The sequence below is a fragment of the Rhinolophus ferrumequinum genome (genome assembly GCF_004115265.2).
Source record: "Rhinolophus ferrumequinum isolate MPI-CBG mRhiFer1 chromosome 5 unlocalized genomic scaffold, mRhiFer1_v1.p scaffold_110_arrow_ctg1, whole genome shotgun sequence".
Taxonomy (NCBI): domain Eukaryota; kingdom Metazoa; phylum Chordata; class Mammalia; order Chiroptera; family Rhinolophidae; genus Rhinolophus; species Rhinolophus ferrumequinum.
Genome location: NW_022680355.1, coordinates 7,235,675 through 7,247,781, shown reverse-complemented (window position 1 = coordinate 7,247,781; position 12,107 = coordinate 7,235,675). Strand labels below are relative to the sequence as shown.

The following is a 12,107-nucleotide window of genomic DNA, read 5'->3' as shown; positions in this document are numbered from 1 at the left end:
ACTGTGGTTTGATTTGCATTCCCCTAATGATTTGTAATATAGAGCATCTTTCCATGTGCTTATTGGACATTTGTATATCTTCTTTGGAGAAATGTCTGTTCAAATTACTTGCCCATTTTTGAAACAGGTCGTTTGGTTTTTGTTGCTGGTTGAATTTTAGGAGTTCTCTATACATTCTGGATATTAATCTCTTATGAGATATATGCTTTGCAAATATATTCTCCAGTTCTGTGAGCTGTCTTTTTACTCTCTTCATAGTGTCCTTTCATGCCCTTGGTTGTATTTTTAGACTTAAAAATGAAGTGATTTCTACCATATATATTTTTTTACATTAAAATTTTATTCAAAATTATCCAAAATCATCCTAGACTTATCTGATGAAGATTTATTATTGTAAATTAGCAAAGCTTTAAAAATTTAAATTCCAATAATGTTTCATTTTCATCTAAAACTACTTTCTCTGACTATTTACTATGAAATTGCCACTATAGTTTATTCAAGTTTTGGAAGAAGTGATTTCTGCATACAATTAACCAATACACAGCAAAGAATTCACCTTTGATGGTCAGTGTTATCATCCGACTCAGGCATTCTGTTTGGGGTCCAATGAGACTATAAAAGAAACTTCATGCTTTAGAAATAGAAGGACTCACTTGCCCTGCTTGTTACATGACTGCCTATTGTAAAAGACAACAGACTGAGGTGATTAAAAGCACGTTTCTGGCAGGAGAATGATTAGTTTCAAATCTGGGTTCTGTCACTTCCCAGCTGTGGGACTCAGTAAGATTAGTTAACATTTCTGTGTCTCGGTTTCCTCATATGTGAAATGGTGGCAAATTCTAGGACTATCTCATAAAACTCTTGTAAGAGTTACAATGAGTTAAAATTTCTAAAGTGCTAGGAAGATGAGTTGGGACAAAATGAACACCATTAAGTACATGATAAATAAAAGTGTTAATTAAAGGAATCAATTCCCTATGTTGTCCATGTTTTTCATCAACATTTTATTATTATTAGTGTATATGACTCATTCATTAATCAATACCTTCCACTCTTATGAAGAAATATTTAACATTCTATGGTCCCATAGATTGAGCCTTTTCAACCATATATTTTAGAATTACTATGGAATGAATAATTCACTCACCAGTCACTCAAGAAATATCTATTAAGAATATACACGATGTTGAAAACACAGTTGTCCTTGACCTCAAGGAACTTATAAAGGGGTTCTGAGAGATAAACAAATGCAAAACACTGTGATGCATGCAACTAAAAGAGAAATACAGCGTGCTCTGCAAACATACAGTACAGCATCTAACCCAGATTCTGAAGGACACAGGAAAGGCAAACCACGGGAAATGACATCTAAGTCGAGATCTGAAGACTTCCAGGTAGATTGCCTGCTGAAAAAATGGAGGGAGTCTCCAGAGAGAAGGATCAGAGAACATTCCAACCAGAAGGAACTATAGAAATGAAGTTCAGAATCAAAAACAAAGTTTGATATATTGACAAAACTGAGAACACAGTATGACTACTGTACAACAGGGGAGGAAGGAGATTAGAGAAAGAAAGCTAAAAAGTCCTGAAGCGTCCAATAACCTATTTTAAGTACTTTGAATTGTCTCTTAACATTAATGTTGGTACAGTAACCCTCAAATGTTCACTTTGTAAAGAAGGATCACTCTGATTACACTGGGAAGAAAGCATGAAAAGAGACAAGATGGGAAGCAGGAAGACCACTTAGGAAGTTATTACAGGAACCTACACTAGATGTGAAGATAGCCTGGAGAATAGCAACGGCAAAAGGGAAAGAGAAAAGTGAAAGGTCCAAGGAGGCATTTAGGAGACAAACTGATTAGTGTGAAGAAGATGGAGGAATCAGTCATACTTCCAGGTTTCTGGCTTGGATAAGGCATGCAAGATTGTTGCAGACAGTTGAAGAAGCCATGATAAATTCACACTGGCCAGAAACATAAAGTCGGAGAAGTGACAAAAGATAAAGCTGGAGAGGTTGGCTGGGCCAGATCAAATTTGGCTATAGGTCGAGTTAAGATTTTGTGATGTTATTCTAAGTGAAACGGGAAGCCATGTGGAGCTTTATTGTTTACACCACTTACTCTCAGGGAAGTAAATGAAAAAAGAAGATTCTGAATAATCCCAGGTCCACCCTGTATGGCTGGGTAGGCTGTGTACTGCACAAATCCAGGGGATGCCACTCATATAGATCACAATATAAACGGCACTCCTGAAGTTATGCAAAGCACAGCGGCCCTCCTTGACATAGCATGTTATGAGGTTTTCTACTTTGTTTTACGTGAACAAATGTCTTATCTCCCCAGTAAAATAATAAGCATCTCTAGAGCAGGGTTTCTGTTTTATGTTTATTTTCTATTTCTCAAATTATCTAGCATACTTCTGAATACACAACTGGCTCTTACTGAAAAACTTGTGGTCTTGACTCTAGACACCACCATTCACTTAGCTTTTACTACTCTAATCACTACGTTTTCTGTCATCACAACGTAGCTCCAATTACACTTAACAATTTTAATAGATTTAAAAAATTTTGTTTCTATAATATTACATTTACATGACTGCAAACTTTCTGAAGCAAGTCTCATGACTGTAAATTTTACAACATGTTCTCATTTTCCTTCACTAGTCATTTTTTACTTGAAAGTATGTAAGTGTTCCTTTTTGTTCCTTTTTTTTAGAATAAGAATTCTCAGGCCTTGTTTTGTTTTCTTCCAGCCTTTATGATTATATACCTCTGGCCACTATTTCTGAATTTGATTAAGATATCATAAATTTTGGCACCACATATCTGTTTTGTTTTCTATGAAATACATTTTCACTGTCATAACTATCAAGGCAGTTATGATTTTAGATGTTATATCCCTTACAACAAAGAGTCTTACAATTTATTAAAAGAGTCAGAATGAATCACAGAACATGTATAGTGTTTTTACATAGAATTCCATTATGATGGTAAATAATTCAAGAAACTCTTATGATCAAGAATAGTCTACTTTCTTCTTTTAAATTTATTCCCATTAACTATAATATCTTCTGAATTTTGTTTGGTGATTCAGTGTTAACATAGTTGTTTATGAGTGAAGGGCTACCACACCTGACATGGCATTTTTGAGTGGAAAAGGATGAGAGGAAGATGGGACTGAGACTACTGACTCACAGAGCAACCAGCAACTCTTCTAAGAGGGCAAGGAATCACTGTATGTATGTATTTAATATGCACTATATAGCATTTACCATTTCCCAATGCAAACTGGCCTGTTGCCAGCTTTAGAATGCAAAGGGCATAATCTGCTGAATTCACATTATTCTACCATTAACATCACTGTAGCTGTCTTCTATGATTACTATATTAAACCGAAATTCCATTCATTCTTCCAGGGCAACTGTCTGTCTCTCCACTAGGTCACAGCCATCACCACCTATACGTGAGATTCGAACTGAGTGTGTAAAGCATACAAGTTATAGCAAGTTCAATTTACATTTCACTTTAGATAAAGCAATTGGAACTTACATGTTTATAATTACATGAGGAAATATAAAATGGGCTTTTACTATACTTTTCAAATGAACGTGTAAGTCCCACATATCCAAGCCTTTATTACCAGCTAAGACCTGTCTCCTGCACTCCAGAGCCCTACCTACCCAAACTGCTTACCGTAGTCACTGGCACACAGATGTCCCAACACACTATAACCGCCGTCAGCACTGATAGTGAGGTCATCATTTCCCTCTGCCTCTTGTATCCTCTTTCTCCACGAATGAATGGCTCTAATGCACCTAAGCAACCGGAAGCCTGGGCTCATCTGGAACTCTCTCCTCACGTGCTCCTACCCCTTCTATTAAGTCACAAGTCCTGCAGATCTCTTACCCAGTGTGATTGCTACAGCAAAAATGAATACCTGGACTTCCTGATCCTGTTTTAATGCCCTCCGATCTGTTCTCCACACTACTATGAAAATCATCTCTCTAAAGCACAAAATAGATCCCATCATTCCTCTAATTAAAACTCTTCAATGGCTTTCAGACAATTTCAGGATGAGTCCCAACTTCAGATGAGGTCCTTCATAATTAAGGCTGACATCCTCTAGCCACTGACTTTCCTCTGCCTTGCCATATTACCCCAAGAAGCTCCAGTCATACTTAAACATATGCATTTTCTATCAAGTACACACCTCGTTTTCTCTTGCCTCTGGGCCTTTACACATAATGTTCCTGAATGCAGTTTGCCCCTCCCCCTTCTTCGTCTGGCTAACTCCTAGGAAATCCTCCTACAAGACTGCCATGAACAGAGGCCCGCACTCCGAAAGCTTGAGTTAAGTACCCTTCATATGTGCTCCATATGTCTATCTTCAGACATTCACCAAACAGTATTTTATTTATTTATATGTCTCCTCATTAGCAAATAAGCTCCCTAAGGGCAGAGTCCATGTATTTTTTCATGATCAGAGTCTAAACATTCATCTGGCACTTGGACACTCAATAAATGTTTATTGAATAATGAATGAACTAACTGTGAAAACTAACATGTAGAGAATAAATAGGACAGTTCTAAAAGGGTTGTCTACTCCAAAGGTTCCATGAGTAATATCTGAAGAGGAAAATTTTGTAAGGCAGTCAGTTCAAAATTATATCTTCAGATACAATTAATTTTTGTTTTTTTCATATGCCACCTACTCTAATTTTGGGGGGGATGGCTTACTCTAAAAGATATGCATAACAAAGATAATTATTAAGAACCATGTAGTGGAGAGGTGGAGAGAGGGACTAACAATTTTATTAAAAACATGGATTAGGGATAGTTCTGCAGTTGAGCTCTCAACAGAGCATTGAGCTTCCTGGCAGCAAAAGTAAAAAGGGAACCACTTTGTGAAATGAAGGAAGTAGCAACAATTTTTTTTCCTGAAATTTCATACCTAGGACTAGCTTGACATATAATAATTTATGAAGACAAGTTAAATAAAAGACCACATCTTTGTATAAAAAAAAATTAACAACAAAATGGACAATGTCTTGAATGACAGATTTAAGGCTATGGGGAAATTGTCTATTTTAAAAATAAGCCCCCAATTTAAAAATTAAAAAGAGGGCATATTATTAGGCTAATCCTATAAAGACATTTCTAATGGAAAACTAATGTAATCTAGTCAATATATACAATTTAATAGTGATTCTATCTTGACACAGAGATAGAATTTAGAATACACACATAAGTGGATAGAAATCATTTCCTTTGGAGAAACACGCATACATACATAGACACAAGTACAAATATCACTTGTTTTCACCGAGACTTTTAACAGAATTTGAATAAACAATAAATTTTAAATTGAGCTACCCTTATGATAAAAAACATTGGGGCACATAACAAAACATACACACAAACACAAATATCACTTGTTTTCAGCTAGACTTTTAACAGAACTTGAACAATAAATTTTAAATTGAGTTACCCTTATGATAAAAAACATTAGGGCATATTTCACTTTGAAAATTAGGGAAATTTGACTGGTGTTCAAGGGAAGGCCCAATTTTTTCTACATGTGGCCATGGATTTCTCCTAGGGCCAGTACATCTAGTCAACAGAAATCCCAAAGTCCTGTCCCCAAAAAACTTGGAAGAAAAGTCCTTCACATAAAGTATGATTAAATGCAAAACAAACAGAAGTGTTAAATACACACTCACATCAATCAACCAATAAATATCAAGTGCTTCCCCTTCCCTGTTGCTCTACCTTGTGTGTTCTCAAAATTCCCAGGACAGCAGGCAGTCAATCCCACGCCAGCTGACCACCCTGAGCTCTGATGAAGTCTCCTCTGCACTTTCCCTGATCCTGGCAGGGTCTCAGTCCAACAACTCTCTGTGGATTACAACTTCCAGTGGATTACACACTTTTCCCAAGATGCTCTTAACAAGCTTCAGGTTTGATAAGGCTTTTCCTTAGAAACCAGAGGAAGCTGAAAGATTCTCTAGAGCTCCCAGGCCAGTTTAAGCCCTAAATACTCTCCTACTCTATCAAACCTTCAGATATTTATCAAAGTTAGTCCTCTGCATCTGGCCTCCACTGAAGCTCCCGTAATGGTCCTCAAGGAGACCCCAAAACCAATTATGCGCAATTACTGGACAGCCATTGGTACCCAAAGGGCTCAACAGACAATTTGTTTTAACAGTGAACATTGAGGTTTATTAGGAACTCCTAGAACCATTTAGAAATAATTTACTAATATCTACAAGCAGAAAGAGCACCAGGTCAGGCTGCAGCAATTAAGAAACTGGTCTCAGTCCCAGTTTGGCCACTAACTCACTTTGTGACGAGGGCAATTACCTGACCTTTATGGGCTTAAGCATCCACACTGAAGAACATACCTACCCTACCTGCCTGAGCTGTTATAAGAATCTAATTTTGTAAGAGATGTAAAAACACTTAGAAAAATAATTACTCCTTCCTTTATTCTATTCAAATATGTTGAACATCTGCTCTATGCTAAGCATTATGCTAAGCATGGAATTTACAGTTAGTGGAGAAAGCAGAAACTAAATCATTACAGTTGTGATAAGTATTATGAAAGAGAAATATTAGGAATAAGAAAAGCATAAATCAGGAGACTTGACTTACTATGAGGCTCAAGGAAGATGTCCCTGAGGACTCAACATCTAACCAGAGCTACAAAGAATGAGTAGAAATTAATTAGACAAAGAAGTGTAGGGGAAGTTCTTGTCAGAGGAGCAAAGGCCATGAAAAAACACTCAAAAGTAAAGTGGAATTAGGAAATATTTAACTTTTCAAACATATTTAATGTGTAACATTTAAATTTAACCCACACAATTTGCCATTTCTGAGCACCCCTCTCATAGGCTCATCTACAGGTTGGATTTTTTTTTAATTGTCCAGTTTGTCCTAAGAAAACAATGAGAACCCAGCCCTCACTATATTATTTTCTATTTATGCATCAAGGCTCAGATATCAAAACAGATAACAGCCATGTAGGGATTATGGGTTAGAACACAGAATAAAATTCTAAATAATCTTGTTTTTAGGACACATTGTTAGGTGCTACAAGTTCAGAATTTTCATAGTTCCCTAGACTATTTCCCATTTAAGCATATGTTAAAAAAAAAAAACCATCTTTAAAAATAATGAGTGCTTCAAGTTGATTGTCACATTTACAAATAGAAGACTCCTTTTACATTAACAAAATGCATCAATTTGAATAGCATGATTGGCTAAGTTTTCTCAAGTTGCTCTACTAATTCTCTTTATCCTATGGAACAGTAGCTTTTATAAGAGAATCATGGTACTTTTACCTACCAGGATATATTTTAAATACATTATAAACACCACAGGCTTTTCCTTCTCACAGTAAATTGAGGTAGTAGAACATTAAGCTGAAGACTTTTACACTGCCCCAGAAACATGTAATTTAAAATCATTTTTGTAAACACATGTTACTATTTTCTTGAATTCTGAACCCATTAAATTGGCTCAACTTGCAAGTTAGCTTCATATAGGTGCATATTTCAAATGTTATGCAAACTTTTGTATTTCTACTCTTCTGAAAATGTGCATACCTACTGGTTTGCTATGTTTACTGTTTTACTATAGGTTATATGGAACATATTACAAAGGATTATTTTATATTTTATCCCCACTTTTCTTATAAAAATAGCTGCTTCATAAGCTTATTTTATTTAGCTAAGCAGTTTAAAAATACTTTTCTTGGAGCTTTTATTAACTTATTTCAAAAGAACTCCCAAATAACCCAACAGTGGCCTGGTATTCCAATGTGCCATAAAACATGTTTCTTATATTTTACAATTAAACAACCACCTTTAATTACTGAAATTCTACAATTGGTAGTGACAAAATATTATTACTACTATTACAGTCATGTGTTACTAATTATTCAAAAAGGGGAAGTATCAAAATTATTTTTAAATCTCTGCAAAATATGGTTCAAACATACAAGGTTTGAGGGTGCGTAGAGACTTTATGACAAACATTAAACTTTTTGATGTTTTTATATATGCTTTTTTGATTTAGAAGAAGAAAATCTCAATGAGAAAAAAAATAACTCTAGGTTATACACACATTGTACAGTTCTTTCCAGTAACAATTTTGATTAGAAATCAAACTTATTTTTGTCCAAATACTCTAAAGAAGATATCTTGCAAGACTTTGCTTTAGTAATTACTTTAAACTTATTTAATAGGGCAAATTCTCTCATTAGCATAATCAAAAACACAATGAAAAAGAGCAGAGATTTAAAATAAAATAAAACTCTATTGATCATTGTCACCTTTAATGTTCCTTTTGCAGTTAATCAATTCAAAAATTCTTACGTCAGTGAACTACTGACTTATCATGATGCCTATATGGAAATTTTTTTCACTTTATCTTGGATGCAAAACCCTCCCAGATATGCAGAGATTATGCCAGTCAGGAATAAAATGCACTGGTGTCTTAGCTAGCAAAATGAAGTCACTTGGCTAAAAAAAAAAAAAAAAAAAAAAACTTGATCAGAAATATAATTGATGCACACATATGGTGGCTCGTTCACATGCATTTTTAAACCCATGGTGATTGTTTTAGAAAAGAATAAACTAATTTGAATAGTTAATTGACTATTAAAAGAAGTTTTCATAACAAAGTCTTCAGGTTATTTTTAAATATTTTTTATTATTTTTAAAATAATAAATATATTGGAATATTCATTATATGTATCTATTTAAAATAACTAAAGGAGTGCTTAAACTGAATCTAGATAACATGAAGTATGTTAAATTTCTCAGGAAGAGCAAAACCTTAGTATTCCATCAAGATTTTATTAGTCAAGCGCAGAAAACTTCAAAACATTAATTTATATTCCTTTTGTATTCCATCCCTTCACAAGACAGACCAGAAGTGAAAGTAGGTGGCTATTTAAAATGTCATATCTAAGGCACTTAATACTTTAGTGATCACTTAGCTTAACAGTTTGAATTGATTAAATTCCATAACATATTCTACATTGTACATGTATGGGAAGAGAAACCTGCCACTATTATACTAAAACATGATATTCTGTATCTTAAGTGTTATCTATAGTATCAAATTTGTAATAAATGTCAATCATTTTCCCTTTTAAAAATGTTTTAGTTTAGCTATATATTCTCCAAAAATTAAATATTTGTAAATAGCAAGTGTCCATTCACAAAGACCATTGGGTAGAACTCAGAGGGAAAAAAAATCTAAGCACTAAGTGCATTCTGAAAATGTAACACGCTCTAATAAACTTTAGTCAGTGTATATACTAACAGTGTGTCCAACACTGTTCTGCATACACTGAGGACTACACTTTGCCTGCATACAAGCACATACACACATGCAGAAGAAAATTAATCCACGTGAAATAATTGCAGAACAAAATATTATCAACTTTAAAATGACAAAATTTTTGAAATAGAGAACAGATTAGTGGTTGCCCAGGGTTAGGGACTAGAGGGAGGTGGGTGTGGTTATGAAAGAGCAACATACCGCATGCTCCTGGTGATGAGAGTTCTGTATCTTATTAGGGTGGTGATACATAAACACAGAATAAAACTGTATAGCACGCATGCGCACGCACACATAAGTACAAATAAAACTGGGGAAACCTACATTAAATCAATGGATTTTATCAGTGCTGACATCCTGGTTGTGACGTCACACTACAGTTTGAAAGTACACGGGGTCTTGCATTGTTTCTTACAAATATATGTCAATCTACAGTTATCTCAAAATAAAAAGATTTGAAAAATGATTGTAAAATACACTTTCTCAATTCTAAATACATCCCCTGACCCCAAATAAAAACACACAAAAAAATTACCACGTCGGTGCAGTAGTAATTACTCTCCAAAAATGAAAAAACAAAACAAAACAAAAAACTAGAGTAACCATTATGTCTTCTTGCCCTGTCCATATGTTCTTATTTTTCTTTTAATTTCATGTAAATTTAAATGCGTTTTAAAGATCATATCCTATAAATTGAAGGTTTCTCGTTTCTCATGACACACTAGTGTTAAAATGCTATCTTACTTTAAGTTCAGATGGTGGAGGAATTGAGAAAGAGAGAGAGAGAGAGAAAGAGAGAGAGAGAAAGAGACAGAGAGAGAGAGAGAGAGAGAGAGAGAGAGAGAGAGAGAGAGAGAGAGAGAGAAACCATTATCATCTCTCTTTATGTTAACAGATAAGAAGCGAATCACACACACACTCTTCCTCTCTCTACAGAGTCTGCCTGAGTTCGAACTGAAGGGTAAAATGAGAACACCAGAAAGGTATCTCAAAACTAGGTCTTTACCTACGTTGAATCTCTTGGAAAATATTCAAGCATATCATTGCTCTTTCACTACTGCAAAACGAGAAATTATGTGGCAACCGCTCTGGAATTCCTTTGGTGTGAAGAAGTCCAAGGTGATCAAAGGCAGGATGACATGCAACGGCACCCGGATAAAATAAGTCTGATTAGGGCAGATTCCCATTCACGTAAAATGACTTCCAGGCAATTCGTTTGGCTTTGACTTTCAACCGACACTTTTCTGGTTGCCATAAAGATGGAAATAGGGACCCATGTGGAAGCTTAACCCTCTCGGCCTCACCCCTAAAGTCCCGCTAAAGAGGCTGAATGTTTCTACTGCCCTCTCCGAGGACTGGAAGAATTTAGGGACGCCGTCCTCCAGTCCCCATCCTTCTCCTCCCCAAAAGCTCAGCAGACAGGGGAGCGCAGACGGGGGAAGGGAGGCGGGGTAAGGAGAGCGTGGAGGGGCGGACCGGGACGCTGGGCGCTGAGGCGGCGGGGGTACCGGTGAGGGGCGAGGCAGGGCCGAGGACCCGGGGCGACTTGAGGTGCAGGGCGAGGCGAAGGCACCACGTGACACGGTGCCGGGTGTGAGAGGCGACGCGGGTTCGGAGTGAGGCCTCACCCGCGTTCTGCAGGGTCTCGATGTTTTGGGGTCTGGTCACCAGCTCTGCCACCATCTGCACGAACTGAGTCCGGGCTTTCTGGTACTGCTCGAATACTGCAGGGAGAGACACGGTGGAGGGGCCGCCCGGCGGTCCCCAGCTCCCGCCGCCAGCCGTCGGGGCGCCCGCCCCGCGCCCTACCTTGCACCACCTGCCTCTGACTCATGGCGCCCGCAGCTCTCCGCCGGCCACGACCTCCGGGGCGACGCTGTTCGTGTGCGCCGGGCCAGCGAGTCCGCGTGGAAGGGGCGACTGCGGAGGCCACTCGGCTTCCAACGGCAAACTGTCCTCTTTGTGTACCGGCGTCTCCCAGGCAACCGACCGGAACCGCAACGCGGCGGTCTCGCTGCAACGGTGAGTCTCGGGCGTGACGTCACGGTCTCAGGGCCCCGCGCTAGGGTGACCGGCCCCGGGGAACTCCGCCTGCAGGGGCCCCCCCGACGTGCCAAACGCGCCCAGCGGCTGCACGAGCTCTGCACTGTCGGGTGTCACTATCCTGCTGGTTCGGACGTCCGCCCGCAGAACAGGTTCTTTACAAAGGGACCCCAGACCCTTGTAGCTGCCTGACTGCGCGCAAGTCGTCCGGGCCGCGGAGCCCCACGCGCTGGGAGAACCCCGTGGAAGTGCGGCGAAACAAGGAAACTGCGCAATGAAGTCGTCTTGGCTTCGACGGTCAGGAGAAATCTTGTGTGTGGCCTTGTGCAATCTGATACATTATCGTCAATGAAACCTTCAAGTTACATGTTTTCCCCTGTGGTCCAGCTTTTATAGACCTGGCATTTCGGGTTTCGGGAGTCCTGGAGCGTCACGACAACCGTGTTCATACACTTAGTTATATTGTATTGAAAGCATTTAATAAGCACTCCTAGAGCTTCAACAAGAGCAGCAGACAAGGAAACAATATGATTAATGTCTTGTCTTTACCGACTTTCTCCTGTTACTACTAGGTTTGCTGTGTACTTACTTTTATGTGATTTTTAAACATTTTGACTTTGTCCTTTAAATTTAGGCTTCATTTTTTTGCTGAATGAGATTTTCAAAAGAAAGGGAGAGAGAATCTTTACCTGGAAAGTCTTAATTCAATTTATCT

General features: G+C 37.9%; 1 protein-coding gene across 1 annotated transcript in view; it reads right to left on the bottom strand.

The window, feature by feature from the left end:
* Window positions 1-11,583, bottom strand: part of LOC117019174 (sperm-associated antigen 6-like) — a 53,392-nt gene extending 41,809 nt beyond the window's left edge. Inside the window, 2 exon segments of the mRNA XM_033100688.1 lie at window positions 10,978-11,073; window positions 11,159-11,583. Coding sequence (XP_032956579.1) covers window positions 10,978-11,073; window positions 11,159-11,183 — 121 coding nt within the window. The 5' untranslated portion in view covers window positions 11,184-11,583.
* Window positions 11,584-12,107: the final 524 nt, after the last annotated feature.